General features: G+C 37.9%; 1 protein-coding gene across 3 annotated transcripts in view; it reads left to right on the top strand.

Moving 5' to 3' along the window:
- The window catches only part of DYTN (dystrotelin), a 410,223-nt gene that overhangs the window by 103,756 nt on the left and 285,419 nt on the right, over positions 1 to 21,048 (top strand). For all 3 annotated transcript variants that reach the window (XM_044078253.1, XM_044078254.1, XM_044078255.1), the window contains exon 6: positions 4,735 to 4,820. In XM_044078253.1, the coding sequence (XP_043934188.1) occupies positions 4,735 to 4,820 (86 nt within the window). The remainder of the gene's footprint in view (positions 1 to 4,734; positions 4,821 to 21,048) is intronic.

The raw sequence follows: 21,048 nt of genomic DNA on the forward strand, positions 1-21,048 counted from the left end.
AATGATTTTTTTAAAAGGAATTTTTACTACATTGTATCAAATTCTGAAAAAGTCCAGATGGTTATGGATGAAAGCACTTAGTTATTTTAGTATTTTGTTGTTTTGTGGCATTTAAATAAAAGTATGTTTGAATTAAGGAGCCATTTGCCTTGCCTTTATTAAGCATAACATTTTGATTACACTTGTGATTGTCACCACATAAAGAATGAAGTGTTTGCACCAAAGTTCAGCATATTCTTCATGGTGTTCTGGCTGGGGGTTTCATTGGCTATTGGTTCAAGAATCTGTGTGGTATCTGTGGAAATAAATGTTCCTGATGTTGTGTATCTAGATCCTGATGTTAAACTTTTTTTTTTTTTGCATTTAGGCAATTTCCTTTTTTAAAACTTATCGCATTGCTTCTGCAGGTTTTCTACTGAACGCATCACTCAATTCACTGTACACAGTGACTGTTTTTCTTCCATATGATCTGTAATTAATAGTCTGTGCATTTGCTTAGATTTTTGTTTGGCAGGGTTATCTAGCAACCATTTAATCTTTATAACCCCATAATCATTGCACATCAACAGTGTTAAAACTAGACATGAAGTAACAGTAATTTATTTAGGAACACAAACATTATCTAGTATGCTCCGTTCCCTGGTAGGCTTTTTTACAGTCTGAAGCAATTGTTCCTGAGTATTCGCTGTAAATAATTTCCTTACTAATGTTGCTGAATCAATATCATTCCAGTCTGTTACTGGTAAATTTAAACCCCCAGCCACTGTTATTCTTCCCTCCTGTATCTCATGCAAGAAATGGATGAATTTCTGACGGTCATCATCACTTGACTTTGGTAGTCTGTACACTCCTGCAATTGTTATATGTTCCAGGAATGACTTTATTGCCACAGTTACACAATCTACAGTATTTATGTTATCAGTGAACATGTAAGAGACACAGATCTCATAACAATCTTTAATCCCTATCATAACACCTCCACCTGATATTTTGTTAGATTATCTGTTGCCGTAAAAAAGATTTATACCCTGACAGAACTGGTTTCCTGTCATTTTTCTTAAACCATGTTTCACAAACAATAACATCAATCTTGTGGGAATGTAGCAAATTTTCCAATAAATAAGATACTACTAATGCTCCTAGCATTAACAACCATCAGATATGCATTAAATGTTGGTATCTGTTAAATGTTAAATTCTTGACTTGGCAAAACTCTTGTCTTGTGTTTGTAAAATATTGCAAAATATCTGCTGCAAAATTTCTCTTCCCTGATCTTAACAAGTGCACACTAACCTGTCTAAACATATGTGTGCCCAAACTTAGGCTTGTATGGTCTACAAATGTCCATGTTTCAAAAAGGACATTTTTTATGTAGGTATTTACCCAAAATATATTTTCATTTACAGTACAGTGACCTGACTCTCCTTGAAATATGTGATTTGTGAAAAATGCGTCCTATCACATGTACCAACTATGCTATCTAAGAAGGTTTTAAGTTCTCCACCAATAGTCAGAGAGTCCTTGAAACAATTTGTACCAATGTAAATAAAAACAGATCCGTACTTCCTTGCATTAAGGCATTCAAAGACCTTTCTCACATCCTCTGTTTTTGCTCCTGGCAAGAATAACACTATTTGATGTTCATTACCTTCTCTGCAAAAGTATCAGTTCCTTTAATAATTGATTTGCCAATTACAAGAATATCATTTCTGACCAGATCTGAAGAATCCTCAGCTTCTAATTTAGTAATATTTGCTCTATCATTTGTTACAAATGAATGATCTCTATCACCATTAGTCTTATTAATCCCAATGTTTTCATTGCTTATTACATCCAGCTGTCTTTGTGCATCCACAGTTTGAGCCATGTTGTCAGCTTCTGCTTTCCTCCTCGTTTTTCTTATAGTAATGTTCTTCAATCCTTCCAAGTTTAGTTTTGATTTCTTCCTTTTTACCCAAACATTGAATCTTTTTTTCTGTCTTCTCTTTTGGAAAAAATTATGCCCTTTTTCTTTAAGCTGAAGGTTTTCTGATGTAACAATGTTATTATTCCCTGTAGTCTGTGTGTTACATAACAAAGCAGTGTCCTTTTTAGTGTGTATTTGCTTTGCTTTATGGATATTGATCCGTTTTCTTTTCTTCCTTGTTATTTGTTGTAAACTTCCTTCTTTCTTTCCTTTTTATTTTGTTCTGCATGCTCTGAATCCTCAGATTGCTGAATGCTTGTGTCCAGAATTCCAAAGTTGTCAGGGACATTGTCTTGTTTCATAGGGTTTGAATGATCTTTACAGACAATAGACACATCATTTCCTAAATGTGTTCTATTTGCTCTTTGCATAACATTATTTATTGCACCAGTCCAATTATTAATACGTGTCAACAGTTCTCCAAGCCGCTCCAATTGCACATGTGCGATTAACATCAGTAAGTCCAGATTTACTACCAATAATAGTAAGCAAATCATCCAACTTTTGACATGAGGAACACAGATCACCAGTGTTATCTGGTGTTACCTTTAAATATACATAGCATTTAGATTACTGTACAAGACACTTGTCCTTTAACAAACTAAGTCTTCATCTGGAAATAGATAAAGAATTCTAAAAGAAAAGGTTATCAAAATCAGTTACCACAAAATTCAAAGAGATTTTAAGACAACTTCTATGAGAAACACACAAACAGTATACAACTAATTATTAAATTAAGTAAAATAAGGTCTTTCTCTAACCTAATGTACCAGTTGTAAAAGGTGCACAAAAGCTGGATTTCCTTTACATCTCTCACAACAGAAAAAGTCAATAAATCACAAATCAACATAGGACTGTTTGAGATAAACTCTGTATTGACCTCTCTGTAGTCTGTGTCGTTTTATAGCTAAGTAGGTCCCTTTGGATGGCTACAGTTTGCATGTCTAAATCAAAATCCATTCTAACAACAAAAAGTGAAAATTAAAGTTAAAACAAAATAAAAATCAAAGAAAATCTTTTCTACAAGCTGTTCCTTTCTTCCTATAAACAGTGAAAAACAGTTGTAAAAATAAAATATAAATCAAAATAAATCTTTTCTTACCAGGCAACTGCACACTCAATCACAAACCAACACAGGATTGTTTCAGATAAGCTCTGGATTTGATATAGACCTTTTTTTGTTATTTTAACTTAGTCATTTTAATACAACCTTAATATGGTTTCTTTACTTTTATTATGTTTTCAGGCAGAAGTGGTGGGGTTAATTATTCCTTTCACTGTTGGATTTACTGCTTAGGGTGTTCATCATTTGATTGCAGAACAGCTGAAACTAGATTTATAGAATTCTTGACTAGGTAGGATTTAATGCAGACTGGTCAGAAGGTCAGACAGCATCAAGCAAGAAGAATGCACTTGCGCCATGACAAGAATGAGATGGTGCACACCTTCGTGATAGCTGCATTATCAAGTAAGTTTCTGTTTAGTCCTCTTTAATGAACTCCATAACATGTCTCAACAATTTTTTGGTTGAGCTGTATGCTGCTGCATTACACAAAGACATTTTTCTCCAACCAATGTAAAATTATATTAAATTTATACATAAGCACACATGCATTTTGACTAATAGTTCCCTTCAGCTCTCACCTTTCTACACCCAAACTGATATCATGTTGTGTTTTTTGGCAGTGTACTAACTGCTTCATATTTACTGAATATACATTTTTGCTGTCATAGCATGACTCGATTTGTGAGAGCTGTAAAGTACTTGCTGAATCTGGAAGCCTCCCTCTCACAGCACTGTGCACTCAGAACGCAAAACATACATAACTCCTCAGAGCAGAGCACCACTGTACTTACTTAGATGAGATAGTTGAGAAGCTACTCCTTAAGCCTTCCAGAATTAGAACAAAGAATATTCATTACTTAGGCTTCAACTCTACATCAACACATGTCTGCCGTCATTACACAAGGGCATGCCACAACCTCTTAAGGCCTACAGTGTTTTTTATATATATATATATATATATATATATATATATATATAGATAGATAGATAGATATAGATAGATAGATATAACTATATATGTATAGACATGGATATACATAACCCCTAATTTGGGCCATAACCCCCCCCCCCCGCAATATTTTTGCTGTATCCAACATTCTTAAGCAAAGTTGATTGGTATGAATGTAAAAATGAGCTGTGCATAAGCAGTTAAAAACACTGTTTTTTTAATGAAAAAAGTTAGATTCACTGTTGGCTGTCAGTTTATTTTCAAAATGTTACCTAAAACTTATTATACATACTTACCTACATGGTTTCTTGTTTCATCTATAATATTAATTCAGTTTAAGGGATAAAGGGGTGAAGGATGTTCTGTGAAAACTAATAAAACATTTGTATACATGTTTTTATACAAGTTGAATGCTTTCTCACTTTCATGTATGACATTTTGTATGCATATGTAGCTTGTTATTGATTGTGCTATTATTCTTAAAAAAGAAAAAATATATATACAAAAAATGAATGGTTAGAAGGCCAGCCTTTAAGTTTACAAAAATTAGAAAGCCACCCCAGGTGCCAGCCTTGGGAGAATGAAAGTTCCAGGTTTCCTTGAAACTGACACGTGTACTGCTTGTATTCATTATGAGAGTACCCTGTCAGGGTACCTCAGCATACCACAGGCCATGCTATATCTGTAAATGAACACTGCTAAGACAGTATGAGGATGCATTAATGTTATGATAATTTATTTTTGGTTTTACAGAACTGGGACGGGATTTATCCATCTACGATCTGTCGCTGCTGCACTAATCGCCTTGTCAGTGGATAGTCTTTCAGCAAAATACAGAGGTAAGCCACCTTTATATTACATCATAGGAAATCACAACCATATATGTTTGACATTAGTACAGGTAAAAAAGCAAATTTCCTATCAAGAGAACATCAAGAAGAAAAGCAGATATAAGTGTGGATTTAAAAATGTAGAAGTCATGTCATGCTAACCTAACAGAAGTTTTCCCATGGATGCTTTAAATAGTAGAAGTAGGACCAGTAATGGCAGCTTGTTAAGATTTTAAGTGGCTTGCTCTGTACTTGCCATTTATATTGTTAGGAAACATGTCTGGAGGACTCAGTGGTAAACTAAGTATGCTGTTGGCTTTAGTAGCAGAACAAAAAGTCACTCTAATAAATAACTGAGATGCTGACAAATTTATCAGTGGAGTATGACAGGAGTAATGACCAGAGGATTTTGCTGGTGACACAAAACAAAGCAAAGCAGTAATAATGCAGTATTATAGGATGTGGAAAAAAGGAAATATACTTGATTGATTGATTTGACTGATTGATTGACTTTGATTTATTGATTGATTGACGGATTGCAATTTGACAACACTTTAAGTGCGCTGGTCAAGTGACTGTTTTCAGATTGGTAAGCTAGAAGAAAAACCCAACATATGGAAATAATTTAAAGGCAAAAATGTGTGATACCTATATAAAAGCTATTAGGTGATAACTTATTTTCCTACAGAGGTGTCCTAACTCATGCTAGCATCACAAGTGAACCTCAGGAGGCCACCATGATTTTGTATTCTAAAATAAAGTAACAACACTGTTCATCTCAACAGCTGTCACCAATGTAGGTTTTACTGTCTGTGAATTAAATAAAATGTCTCATGAAAACTTAAATCATAGTTCTTTCACCACTATGACTCAATACAGATTCCATGTCCCACAGACCCATTGGTTGACTTATTCATTATTTTTGATTGGATCCCTCCCTATATTATCTCATATAATGTGTGCTGAGCTGAACTCACCCGGGGCCTTTTATTCAAGACTCTGAGAAGTCTGAAAAACCCTCAACTGAGAGAAATGAGCCTCACTGCTCTTGGTGTTCTCTGTTGGACTCACTCTATAATGTGTTGCCTGTGCAAGAACTTTTTCCTTATAAGAGACTTGTCAAATGCACACCATTTAATAACCTATGTAGGAGGCTTCACTAACCTTGGCTGAGTACAAGTAAACATACCTTATGCTGCAGCTAAATCTGACTAGGATATCTACACACCACAGCCCAAGTAACAGTCCCCCCCCCACACACACACACCTTTGTTACAAGTTTAAGTAAAGTAACCCCTGCATCCTAAAACAAACCTAACTCCAAGCAGTTATAGCCATCCTAGCGCCCTGAGTCATTTCCTGTTGAAAATCAGACAAGCATTTTCCCACAGTTCATGTAGCCAGGCTGATATCTTGAGACAGAGTATAAATTGTCCTGTGTTAGCTGAAGATCACCTATTGCTTAAACAACATAATGCATCATGTGAGAGATGAGAGTCAATGGAGGCAAAAATTTCATACTAAGACAGCTCTGACATCAGGATTATCAGCAGTGTATGACATACCACACACCTCAATGCGCACAACATAAAACACAGAAGTTTTCATACGCTGAGGTTCTAAAGATTAACTGGCCTACATCTCAAAGGCTTCTAGGATGCAACACAGGTACTAAGTGCCCTCAGCAACACTCTAGACCTACAATACCTACTACTGCACATGGCACAAGGAGTACCATAGATGCCGAGCCTGTAAGGCAGGCATCTCCCCAATCAAACATCCACGTTATTGATGAGTCCATTTTAAAACATACTGATGTACCCCTTATCAGGCTGAGTAATAAAAGAGTGATGGTTAGCTGTATGCCTGGTGCCAGGGTCCACCAGATCATACACTCAAATCTCCAAACACCAGGTACAAGAATGGCTCTGTCACATTTTCATAGTGAAATACTAGGCTAGCTGCCCAATTTTCAAAACTGAGAATCAAACTCTGTACCTTATGCTATGAGATAAACATCTTAACCATTTTGCCAACTTCCAACCCCTAGCACATGCGTGTTTTAATGACTTGAGACTTACCTCCTTGAACTATATGAAGAGAGACATGATGGAGATCTTGGACTACGTGTGTATGCTAGTTATGTAGGATCCTAGCTTTGAGCAGCATTCTACCTTCTCTAAGAATGATGCTGCAATATGAACAAAAAAATAATTGACTTTAATAAGTGATGTCATTTTTTGTGCCATTCTAAGGAAGTCCAATCATCTGTCAGCCTGATGGGTTATGTTTAACAGACCAACCTGCTTCATCACAAATGGCCAGCACCTGCCCCCTCTCAGTTTTCAGATATTGGCAAGTACATTCTCCACTAGCATAATGCCATTTTTAGGGAATGCCAACTAGGAAAAAACTACCAACATGATAAAATAATTAAAGGAAAATATGAAGGCATTACTAGCTAATGCTAGGAGCCTAAACAAGAAAACTCCACTACCTGTAAGCCCTTCTCACCCTGGAGGGTGTAGGCATCTCTGTTATGACTGAGACATAGTTTAAAATGGCAAAGAGTAATCCAGCTGTGCAGAGCTATAACACTTTCCACACTTTTGGAGCTACCACTGTACAGGAGGGGGTTAAAGGTGAAGGTGTCTCAGCCTTCATTCATAAGAGACTCACATAAAGGCTGATAAAGCAGCATGAGGTATGAAAGCATCTTCATGTCCAAATCACCATCAGAGAGGTTCTTCACCACATGTTAGTTAGCTGTAGTACTCCCTCTGTGACCCATGAAAGCCACAATGCTTATCTACAAAAACTGGAGTCTCTAAGTAGTAAACCCAATAGCATTTTCCTGGGTTATTTTAACCACCCAATTGTAGACTGTGATACTTACACCTCTACAAGTGCACAAGTACAGAGATTCCTGGATTTGTTAATACAAACTGCCAGGAAGAGATTACCTATTAGGGGTAACAACATCTTGGATCTTGTTCTTATTAATATGGGAGCATCTTGTACCATCCCCAGTGTATCGTCACTTGTTAGCTCTGACCATAAAGCCATCTCCTTCAAAATAAAATTTAAACCAGAGGCCTCCTCTGCCCATAGCTCCTTTAGAAACTTTTCTGAGACACACTATCTACTCCTAAGTGACCGGCAAGCTTCAAACCACTGCCAAATGCAGAAAGCTGAATGTGGAATCCTGCAGCACCAAACTGTACCAGCATTTAAATGGTGCATTGATGCAGCTGTTCCCTTAGAGAAACGCAGAGGGCAAACCCCAGAAATACCACCCCATCCACCCCCCGTGGAACTATATTACTGACAAACTATACAATAAAAGGAAGAGATTTTGGCCAAAAGTATGAAGAGTGGTACCGAAAATGACAGATCTCTTGTCATTAAATTAAATAACTCAGGTGCTTAATGGATTCCACCACAGCCAAATTTGAGGCAAAAATATCTGCCCAAATAAAAGAAAATCACAAGGCCTTTAGCTACATTCACAATTTCAGGAGCACAGAGTGGCAACATACAGAGTTGGTTGTGATCAATGTTACCTTCACTATAGCTGATGATATAGCTAACCAACTAGCTTATAAAGTCAGCTCAAACTTTACCCCTCTCTCATGCTTACTCAACCTGACAGACATTTTTGAAAAAGTCATGAAAACAATGGACAAAGGTAAAACAGTACACACAGCTTACCTCAACCTGGCCAAGACTTCTGATACTATCCTCCACTCAGACCTAGTAGAAAAGCTTAATAAACTATGAATAAATCCCCCCATAACCCACTGGATTGTCAACTGGCTCACAGATAGAATGCAGGAGATGAAAATAAAGGAAGTTACCTCCACTAAACGTCCAGTCACCAGTGGAGTCCCCCAGGGATCTGTGCTGTGACCTCTTCTGTTTGGCATCTACTTTTCAAAAGTCAGAGCCAATACTAAAGGACTCTGGCAGACTAAGCTTGCAGATGACTGCAAACTAGGTACAGTTATCAAATCCCCATGACTTAACCATCATGCTGGATAGCTTGTGCCAAACAAATAACTGGTGTCAGAATCACAGTTTAAAGCTAAATGCCAAAAAATGCATTGTTATATCCTTTGGGAAGTCATCTACCCCAGAGAACTACCATACTGAAAATACATCCCTAATAGTTGATACAGTTGTTTAGAATTTGAAAAGTTATATGGAGAGTGACCCATCATTCAACCATAGTGTTCACTGTGGTGAGGAAATCCTTCTATATTGTTCAACTCATTAAAAAAGGGATTGCTTTTTCATCCAAGGATGTCATTGATCCCTTTACTCAGCCCTCGCCAGGCCAATTACTGAGTATAATATTCCCTTTGGCATGTATCTGTCCAGACATGCAACAGCTGGAACGCCAACAAAGATACCTTACAACAAGGATACTAGGCTTAAACAGTTTGCCCGCATGGGCCACCTCAAAGCCTTATCACTTTACTTGGTCTTTTACAGACTGCTAAGAGGTGACCTGTTTCTAGCATACAAGGTATCCTCTGACTCAACACTGATGGACCTACTATACATCAGCATGTCAAACTGCATAAAAATACATGATTGAGGGATATAAACCTTTTCTGCAGCATCAACAGAACAGTTTGGAGGGGTAATTATATCTCACAGAGCATACCATTTCCCTGGAAAACACTCTCCATTCATGTAAAGTAAAGCTCATCACTGTCCAAATTCAAGCATAACTTGGATCTAAGGATTGGTAATAAGAAATTTATCCTATGGCTTTCCCTGTACTACTAATGGACAGAAGCAGCTCCTAAATGTTTTTAACCTATGCATGGTGTCTTTCAAAATACCTCTGGTATTACCCCAGTTATTATCATGAGAGGTGATATAAATATAGCTCATGAAGGTGCAATATTAATCTAATCATTAAATGGGCTAAATAATTCCAAGCCCCACGAAGGGAGAAAAAGAATGTCTCGGCAACACACCAAAGTGAAGTTCTGTCTCTCCTGCTGAATGGAATGCAGTATATCAAACTCGTTGACTCCTTACTATTACCTTGGAGACTCTGCGCTGGATGTACAGAGAGAAGGGAAGCACAGGCTACAGCATATCTTGATCACACAAATCGTATTGGCTGACTATTTTCCCAATTCGTCAACTCCTTGCACTCATCTTTAAGGTGCACTGCTCTGGTGTATGCAGGGAGATACTTCAGTACTTATTTGCAGGGGAGTTTAAGATTTCACAGGATTTCACAGGCTTTGTAGACAGAACTGCCTGTGTGTGTGTGTGTGTGTGTGTGTGTGTGTGTGTGTGTGTGTGTGTGTGTGTGTGTGTGTGTGTGTGTGTGTGTGTGTGTGTGTGTGTGTGTGTGTGTGTGTGTGTGTGTGTGTGTGTGTGTGTGTGTGTGTGATGTATGTCACACTCTTAAGGAGGGAGTCCTTCCTTAAACTTTATCCCATTGTAAAGGGTGAGGAAGCATCAATCCCTTCCTGAGATTGGTATGCATGCTTATGCCTAGGACCATAAATACTGTCAAAAAACCTGATGCCAATTAGCTCCTTCGATGTATGTGTGTCAATTAGCTCCTTCGATGTATATGTGTCATCAAGTGCCTTTCAGTGGGCTGTCAGCCAGACACTCTGGAATTAAAAGGATGACACTTTATTACTGATTTGTTAATTAAACAAGTTCCACAAGGCACAAGTGTCTCTTTTCTGAGTTGACCCAAAAGCACTTAAGTGATTTACGCTTAGTGGCAAACAATGCAGGATGAAGCATATAAGAATCAAACCCAGATTTACAGGATGAAGTTAATAAATAGCTTGTAACCTTAATCCTCTGAGTTCTAGTAACAGGAATCAGTATATTATCTTTTTACATTTATGTTTTGCTGTTCCTGAGAGGATATATTCTCTCTGTCATAGCAGTGGAAATGTTTTACTGATTAGTGAACAAGTCTTTAGAAAGTGGTGGCATTAGCACCTGGAAACATTCATTTTAAAGTCTTACATACTTGTTGCAATGAATAAAACATGTCTTCGTTGTTCTCTTAACCGTTTTGTCACAACACGTGAGAGGAGTAGTAGTGATGCTTAGAACTGTTCATGATAGCTATCATTGCTATAGTGTATCCATAATATATACAACTTTGCCAAAGGTAGATGTTAGCCCTCCAGAAGAATTTCAGGCTTAAGTGGATGTCCATAGACTGGATGTAACGTTACCTCCCGTACTGATGCTGTCTGCCAGAATCTTGGTAGTAAAGACCAACTCAACCACATAATCTTCCTTTCTTTTTCTCCAACAAGAGTAAAGAGCTTACAGTCATTGGTTGCTTCCTAGGAATGTTCCAAGAGTGATAGTTACCCTGTTTTTTTATGTGTATGTGTGTGTTTAATGGTGTCACATTAAAAGGTCAGTAACAACTGTAACCACAGGGGACATATTCCTCTAAAAGATTATTATTTGCTGTGTTTTCCTTGGTGAAAATGTCAGTATATTTAATTGTAAACACTGAAAGTGTTTAGTAAAGAGGCATAAGTGAGATAAGATAAGTGAGAAACACTAAGCTTGTATGAAGCACAGAAAATTGGTAGCACTTGAACAAGGGATGACTATCTCCTAACTCCTAGCACAAACAGTATAAGGATTCTTCCAGGAAAAAAAAGCTCCTTAAAATGGAAAGGGCCAGGTTGAAGGACATTTTGGAAGAAGAGTGAGTAGCTGTGGAGATCCAACTAGTTCAACTTAAGCCTCAGGTTTCTGGTCCACTTGAGGCTAATCCATCCTGGATTATTTCCTTGTGTTAGCCCCTTCAGATGCAGATACCTGAGCTAACCCTGGAAAGTGCAGGACAAGTGCTTGTAGAGATACATAACAATAGGGGCATCATATTCAATGATAGGACTAATGAGTGCCTAACACAGTGAAACAATTACATCCATGGATCTGGACACAATACCATTATATATAAGCTGTACACTGAAAAAGGGCTTCCTTACAACAGTGGATGCACGTGATCAAACGAGAGTTCATTAGTGATACAGGTTCTTAGATGCCTAACCACCGAATGAATTTTCAGGTGTGCGCTCTCAATGTGAAAGATACAAGGGGAGTCATGCTTTCCAATGGATACCATTATACACTTCTTGGCATTTAGTTTCAGTCTAAGGTTTTGGCACCAGCCATTAGTTCAAGACAGGCCGTCTTGGAGCATTTTGATATCCTCTGAGATGTTTATAATGGCAGCATGTTCACAGTCATCTGGACACTTGATCCGCCACAAACCCTTAGCTTTGACTTCTGACAAGTAAATGCCAAGAAAGAGTGGCCCAGGGACTATACCCTGGTAAACACCACTAGTTAGAGGTCTTTTGGAGGAAGTAGAGCCACCCAACCTAACTACTTAGGTTCTGTTTTTGAGCCAATTTGTTATCCTACAAGTTACAGAGAAAATAACATTGAGCTGGGACAGTTTATCTATGACATCTGAGTGTGGGCTGCTACTGAATGACTTTGAGAGGTATATATACTGTATATTATGTGGACTGTTTGCCATCATCTATTGCTTTGGTAACTTTTTCAAAGAAGAGTCTGTAGGTTACCTATATCCTTATTTATTAATTCCATAATGATCCTTTCCGTAACCTTACAGATGAGGCTGGAAAAGACATGCCCTTCATTTACTTAGTAAGGAAACACTCCTCCTCTAACTGATTGATAATTACTGCTCCACTCTTCAAAGAATTTATATGAGACACGATCACCAAACCTTATGAAATACCTGACATAAATACACTGAACAGGACGGGTACCAGATCTGAATGCTAAGGCAATCCACTGTGTACTGTGCTCCATAATACAGGTCTGAAAACCATAGCTGTGGCTCTGAAACTACAGAAACAACTCCTTATTTCTACTTCTAGAAAAGTGACTTGTGGAACTCACAATTACAATAAAAAAGCATCAGTCTCCTTAATATGGGTGATGGGGTTGCATTCTCCAACACTGTTGTCTTTAAACACTAATTGTGAGGTTGCTATAGCTTGGAGTATGTGGAAATATTCTAAAATACTATAATCTCAGATTTAATGCATCTTCCTGTACCTTCATAAAAATATGTCAACATTTTTAGGATCACAACTGCCATTCTCAGAAGTGAATAATCACTTATCTAACTGATCTTGTTGACAGTGCTTTTTTGTTAATCAGACTGAGGGAGATAGACTAAACACAAATGTTTATTTTATTATTATAAAAATAGGCAAAGAGATGAAGGCAGTCTTACACATAAGCAAATATGTTCTATTTTTAGAAGGGATGGCAGGTTAGCTGGTGACAATACACACCAGCATCTACTTTACATTTTCTATGAAGGACGTTAGAGTGGAACTAGGGTGTGTGGTCTGGAACAACTACCAGAGCAGAGATAGTTACCCGATGGTGTAAAAATTTGCTCTAGATAATTGGCACTGTTGAATTGACACTCCAACCCTATGTGCAAAAATGGGAAAAGGGGGTTGTGGATGGATGGATGTTAGAGTGAAACTGCCTTAGACACATTTATTTTATATTTACTGTTGGGAAATTAATTAATTAATTAATTAAATTTAATGCATAGAATGTATTGAGACAATACTAAGCAGAATAATATACATTTATTTTTCATGGAATGGGAGTTGAAGGGCAGTCATAGAAACAAGCATTTCTTTTACATTTATTTGAGAGAAAGAGTTAAGGGGCTACCTTAGGCACAAGAATGTCCCTGCTAATCTGTAGTACATATGTTTATGTTATGTTTATATGTTTCCACTCACTTCTACTGAAGGTTTCTATTGTAATACCTGATTTTATTTTTATATATGTTACACACTCTAGCTGGCTGCCTTTTCTAAGTGCTTAAATATCAGATTTACAGATTGTATGTTGTGTAGCAAAGACTGGGACCTAATGGACAGGCCTGCCTCCTGTCCCTCTAACATCTGTAAACCTATATTTCAGTAACCAAACACTTGCATGCATACACATATCTCTTGTTAGTTTAGTTTATTTTTCTTTCTGTCCTTCTATACTGTGGAAGCCACCATTTTAGTTTTTAGTAATCCCAAACTTGCATACGTACAAATATCTCCTGTTATGCTTATTGCCCTGTTTAAAGGTTACTAACCTGAAATGCAAAACTGAAATATAGTGCACTACTCTTGTTTACCAAACATTACTTAAGGTGGATGAGTATAGAGAAATAGTACTGTACCTAACTAGTTCAACCATCAAGAAATCCTTAATTTTTCTCTCTCTCTCTCTCCCTCCCATTGAAACAAGCACATTTGCCTTCTGCAGCAGCAGCAGTAAGACATATCATATTGCATTACCTAAAGAACTTGCACAGCTGAATTTCACCTGCAGTTGGCAAAAGTTCTCAAGCAACAAATAAAGTTAAATCTATGTAAGACAATCTGCAAATAACTTCATTTGTTAAGTCTAGTGTGCATTGTTTTGTAGTGTTGAAGCTGCTGGAAGGATGTCCCCACCCCCACTCACTCACCTTTTAGTGCTGAAGGTGAAGCTACATTAACACTTCAGCATATTTCATTCTTATCAGTGTAATATATCACTGGAAAGACATTGAAAAGCTCATAACTATAAAATTAGATGCTGTGACTCGAGACAAGTATTTAGAGTTCAGACAACTTATCTTTTGTATCCATGAACATCCTACTTCACTGATTGTTTATGGTGGTAAACCATCTGGGGGGGTCTTCCTGCTCCATTCGCTCAGTTCATTCTGCTCACTCCACTTTCCTGCCCTTCCCCCAAATTCCACCCTCCCCAGCACCTCTACTCTTATCCTAAGCAAACCAATCCCCCTCATTCCTATGATCCAATTATATACAACTCTACCTTGTCCACACCCACATTTCATGCACACCTTGCTTTCTTTTATTTAGCCAAATTTATCTGCTCTCCCTTACATCCATCACCTTGAATTCACATACCCTCTACTATACTTTTTTGCATCTTACTCTACTTTACCATCACAATACAATCACCACCTCAAACTATTTTAAATTAACTCCAGGCTTTCCACCTTCTCTTCTACTATACACGCAAATTAACATTGCACCATAATTTTGCTACTGACCAATCACATCTCCCCCACCCATCCTTATCACAAACTGCAAGGTAAAATACCTAACCAACATTATCAAAGCCCACACTGAAGTCAAAACATTTCCAACCTTACCTTCAGCTGTACACATATAACATGATAACAGTCTTTATTTACACCTGATACTACATTCAAAAAAAACAAATTACACTTTTACTATTTTTAAACCCACTATCACAGTTAACATGCTCCTCCTAACCTGCACAGCCTCTTTATTCTTAATTCTCAACCTCACTACAACTATAACTTTGCATACCCCCACACACCAATACACAACAACCTCCTCCAACCCTCTCGACAATAAACAACACAGCTTCTCATGTATCTCCTCTCAGCTTTTCCCCTATACCCTCCCATTCCATTCAAGCCACAAACTGGCCTCCTCACCTCCTATGAAACCACACTAGGCACCAGTACCCTCATCTAGGAATAAAAAACACTTCCCATGGTAGGCATTCCTTATTACCTATCTACTCAAATGTGGAGGCGTACATCCTAACCCTGGCCCACCCTCTAATCCTAACAACAAGAGTAACCCCAAAGATTTAAACATACTTACACTTAACCTTTGAAGTATATGTAATAAAATAGCCCCACTTCATGCCTGGATTGATCAAAATAAACCTGACATACTAGCCCTTACTGAAACATGGCTATATCCCAATGTAAAAACTCAGAAATAATACCTGCAAACTTTGCAATAACCAGAAGAGATAGATCTAAAAAAAAAAGGGGGAGGGATAGCCCTTCTATATCCCTCTACACTCAACATCACACCCTATACCAGTAATATACCCACCTTTTTCAATGCTGAGGTACTAATCTCCTTTTTGAACCTCGATATATCAAAAATAATTTGCATAATAGTAATATATATCCTACCAGGAAACAATATACCAGTGTTGGAAAATATTTTATCCTGGACATCCCAAACAATAAACCTTGAATCAGTAATCTTAAGAGACATAAATAGAGATTGGCAAACCATAGCTTCCAACTCCCCCACAAATAGTATAAATCTCTATGTTTTTTCTCAGCTTATCAATGCTCCAACAAGATACAGCAAAGATCTTACCTGCCAATCCACCTTAGACTGGATTCTAGTATCCCACCCTGCTAATTACGCCTGTTCTGGTACACTGTCTTGCCCCTGAGTGATCATCTGCCAGCTTACTCCCTTAGAAAAAACTCCCAGCAACTAAGAGTACACACTGTAAAATCAGTTAGGAACTCAATTAATGTTTGTCAGCATAAATCCAGCAATGTCCTACAGGAAATAGACTGGGCACCCCTTAAACAGCTATCCCTTAATGCTGCTGTACTATACTTTAATAACCCCTTCCTTCACATACTTAATAAACTAGCTCCCATTCCTATGAAAAGAATCAAAAAGGACTCAGCACCATGGCTCTCTAAGGAATGTAAACACCTGATGAAGCAAAGGGACCTAGCCTGGTCAACCTGGAAACAAAACTAAAATGAACAAAATCATGTTAATTTCAAAACACTACATAACAAAGTGATACAACTAATCAACAGAGATAAGAAGTCATATTATTCCCAGCTTCATCTCCAGCATAAAATCAACCCCAGTAAATTTTGGCACTCCATATCTTCTCTACTTAACTCTGGAAGAAATGGAGAGCACACCCTATCACCTGATACCCCTCCATCACAAATAGCCAAAAACTTTAACAAGCACTTCATAAAATCAGTTTCATACCTACTAACAACCCTAATGCTGGACCCCCCCCACCCTTCAACCTATTCAGACTCCGACCCAAGGCCATCAACTACTTCTAACCCTGTCATTACTAACCTCCAAACGCAATATAATGTCTTACAAACCCCATTCTCATTTCAGCCCATACCCACTGATATCATTAAGAAATTGGTACAAAAACTAAAACCCTGCTCTACTTCAGCTGACAATCTCCCCCCATACTACCTCAAACTGGCTGCTAACTGAGTCACCTAACCAATCAGTATCCTTATAAATAGGTCTTTATCCGAATCAGAAGTACCTACCATATGGAAACAATCACACATCACCCCCATCCACAAAGGAGTAAACTCTTTTGATCCATTCAGTTTCCGTCCTGTATCCATCTTGTCACCCATATCCGAAATTCTCGAGAGAGAGGTATCCATCAGCAGGCAATGCAATATCTATTGCAAAACAATCTTTTAACCAAAACCTAACATGGCTTCCGACCTAGCCACAGCACAGCTACAGCCCTATTATCTTTTACAGACACCATGAATGAGGCCAGAGACACAGGATGCTATACAGCCTCAGTATTTCTTGCTCTCTCCAAAGCTCTTGACACAATGTCTCACCCCTTACTTTTGAACACAGTGTCTAACTTGGGCTTCTTGCATAACACAGTAAAATGGTTTCAGAGCTACTTCAAGGATTGTAAACAAGCAGTGAAATGGTCCTACAAACTCTCACCCTTTCTCCACAATCCTACTGGAGTCCCTTAAGGCTCCATCCTAGGACCCCTACTCTTCAATATTTTCACAAACAATCTTCAAACTGCCTCTCACCCTGGGACCCTCATTCAATAAGCTGATGACTCCACTATAATCTGCACTGCTTAGTCACTACCAGAACTACTTTCAAAATCTCAACAGTCCTTTACTGCAGTCGAATCCTGGCTAAGAAATGCCCAACCCTTTCTTAATCCAAAGAAGACAAAACTAGTGCTCTTTCATCCCAAAAACACCTCCCTCGTCACTGATCATTTCAACATCCTTGCATCTGATAACACTGCCATAGAAATAGTGCAGGAAACCAAACTTCTAGGTGTTATCATTGACAAACTTTCATTTGACCCCCATATACAGCAAAATATAAAGAAAACTCATCAAAAACTGGGACCCTTATATAGAAACAAACATTTATTTTCAGCAGCAACCAAAACTACCCTTGCAAAAACATTTTTACTTCCCTATCTTCTTTATGGTGCCTCACTCTTAACTAACTTTGCAAAGTTTGCCACAAACTCTAAATATCACACACACCACTGTAAACCACTCCTAGAATTAAACTGGCTTGAACTACCCAACCAACTTGCATTTATTCAGCTGTCCACCTTGCCAATCTTATTTTCAAGCCTACTGCCTGCCCTGCACTAGTCAATCTAGTCACACCTTACACATCAAATCGATCCCTACAGTCAGAAGACAAAAATCTCTTAACTATCTCAAAACCCACAAGAAAACCTGGTCACTCTCTGTATTCATACTCTGTCTCTATACATTGGAATTCACTACCTCTAGTTACCAGGTCTGTGCCTGGCCGTACCCATTTCAAAGCCTCTTTAAAACTCAGAAATAATACCTGCAAACTTTGCAATAACCAGAAGAGAGAGATCTAAAATAAAAAGGGGGAGGGATAGCCCTTCTATATCCCCCTATACTCAACATCACACCCTATACCAGTAATATACCCACCTTTTTCAATGCTGAGGTACTAATCTCCTTTTTGAACCTCGATATATCAAAAATAATTTGCATAATAGTAATAGTGCATGCTAATAAATCTCACTATATGTCTGCATCACTAACTTTCTGGCTGCTATTTTCATAACTGAAACTAACATTCTATTTTGCATGTACTACAACAGTCAATGTCACACAGTGCATTACCTATGTACTTTTGGTTTGGCACTATCTACATCATGTATGAAGAGTGACTATTATCGTCTGTAATGTTTTAATTGTATAGAATAGTCTAGATGTGTAGTAATATATTACAACATCCTGTAGCAGTTTGTTCAACTTATTTTGTGTATAGTATTTCTAATGTAATTTTTATTGCATTGGATTATACTGTATTTGTATTGTACTGTATGTGAAGCTTTTCTCCCCGGGCCTCTGCTGAAAATGGGTTCTGTAGACCCAGTCAGACCAGCCTGGTAAACAAATGTCAAATAAAATAAAATAAATATATGTAACATTTGCTAGGAGAGGAGAGATTTGACATCCTAAATATCAGTGTGTATTTATTTATTTATTTATTTATTTCAGTAGATAAAAGCCAGTTATAGCTGGCCCTTCATATGTTATTTTTCATAATGTAATGCAACTGGCGGGGGTGGCAAAATTTAATGTATACATGCATTGCTTATGAAAATTACCATGGCAGGTGCCTTGCAATGCACTGTAAATATCTGACAGCAAAGATGTGGTAAAAGTGCCCAAAACGTAACTAGTAATCCAAAATTAGGCACCGGAGACCAGCAGTTCCAACACACAAGTGATTTAATGTTCGAACACAGCAAAAGGAACTCACATACACAAATAACATAAATGCTGATAAAAACACTTCCCCTTACATTTTCGTCTCATAGAACTTCATCAGATGGGCAAAAACCTCATAGTTACCTAGTTAAATAACTTTTCCTGTTTGAATAGACCAATGAAATCAGTAATTCAATTAGTTACCAAGATACAGAAAGAGTGGATTCTAAACTGCATGTGACAGTCTTACTAGTCTAGCACCATCTGGTGGACAAATAATAAAACACATGAAAATGTATATAAAATCAAGAATTCACTTAAATAAATAAACCACGATAAAATAACATGAATATACATAAAATGTAAAAAAATGTAAAATTTTCACAATTTTGCAGACCTGAGCTTGAGTACAGGTTTTATAGACACCATATCATTAAGTCCTGAATTGTTGCAAGCATCCAGGACTAATTGCCAATATAGTTCCCTGTATTCGAGTCTGGTATCCCATGGCCCACCCCTGGGGTCTATAGGGACCACCTCTATCACAAACAATTGAGGCTCTGGTTTTGGACATGCCTGAAGATGTTTGTACAGGGTGTTATTATCATTTTTCTTCCTTAAATCATAAAGGTGTTCATACCTTCTTTGTTTTAACCTCCTTTCCATCTTACCCACATAGAAGGAGTCACATGCCCCACACAAAACAATATATACCACACCTGTGGTATTACAATTTGCTTACCTACTAGTAGTTATATACGTGTTTCTACATTTTAAATATAACATGTCCCCAGTCCGTATGTACGTACATTGGGTACAACTTCCAAATTTGTGTGTACTTTTTTGTTACTAATGAGAGTTCCGAAATTGTTATAATGGGAACCTCCTTCCAAAATATTTTTGATATTTCGTCCTTTTTTGTGCACACATTTAAGTGTCTTGTCAAATATACAATTTAAATCTGATAAGGCTGCAAATTTTTTCCACTCCTTGTCTATAACTTGTTTGACAAATTTATTTCACCATCATATGTGATCGTCAAAGCAGATTAGTAAGACGCCCCTTCAATCTTCGTACCTAGCCTTTCATAATCAGAGGGGTGATTTTTGCCCAAAATGGGGGCAAACCTAGACTCTCTACCATCCATGACTTCTGTTAATGCATCATTCAAAAGTGTGGGAGGGTACCCTCTGGCTTTGAACATTTCTACTATAAAATCACATTCTCTTTTAAAATCCTGGTCATCAAATTCCTAAATCTGTGCCCCAGAACTGGTCTCAATCTAACCTTGTCTCTTCTTTCTCTCGTATTGAGACTGTCGACCTCACCATTGACCAGCTCTCCAATTGCCAAATTCCTATTTTCTGTCCCTGTGAGGATCTCTTCCTCTTCATTTCCTGTTCTACCCCACTTCCACTGATACCTAAAATCTTCCTCCATCCAGTTCTGTTACCTCCGAATCATGTACCACATGTGCTCCATTTTCTATTCCTCCTATAGTCTACTTATCATGTATCTCCACTGTTTCTTGCATTCACCATCTGACAGCGTGTCCCCTTCCTCCTCCTTTCACCGTGTCTCCTTGTGGTGTTAGCTCCCATGTGGCAGCCTCTAGTTCTTGCCAGTGGTATCTGCACCTGTTCTTCCTCTGTGACTTCCTTTTTATTTTGTCTTTTGTGGCTGTATCTCCCACCTTGTCCCTTCAACTAATCTGCGCCAACCGTTTGCTCTATTCCTGTGATGACCTCTGTCCATTTCCTTCTTTCTGTATCCCCCTACTTTCCCAGCCTACTGTGTGCAGTGACTGCCTGTTGT

The sequence above is a fragment of the Protopterus annectens genome, chromosome 7.part0 (assembly GCF_019279795.1).
Source record: "Protopterus annectens isolate FY-2018-M chromosome 7.part0, PAN1.0, whole genome shotgun sequence".
In the NCBI taxonomy this organism is placed as follows: Eukaryota; Metazoa; Chordata; order Ceratodontiformes; family Protopteridae; genus Protopterus; species Protopterus annectens.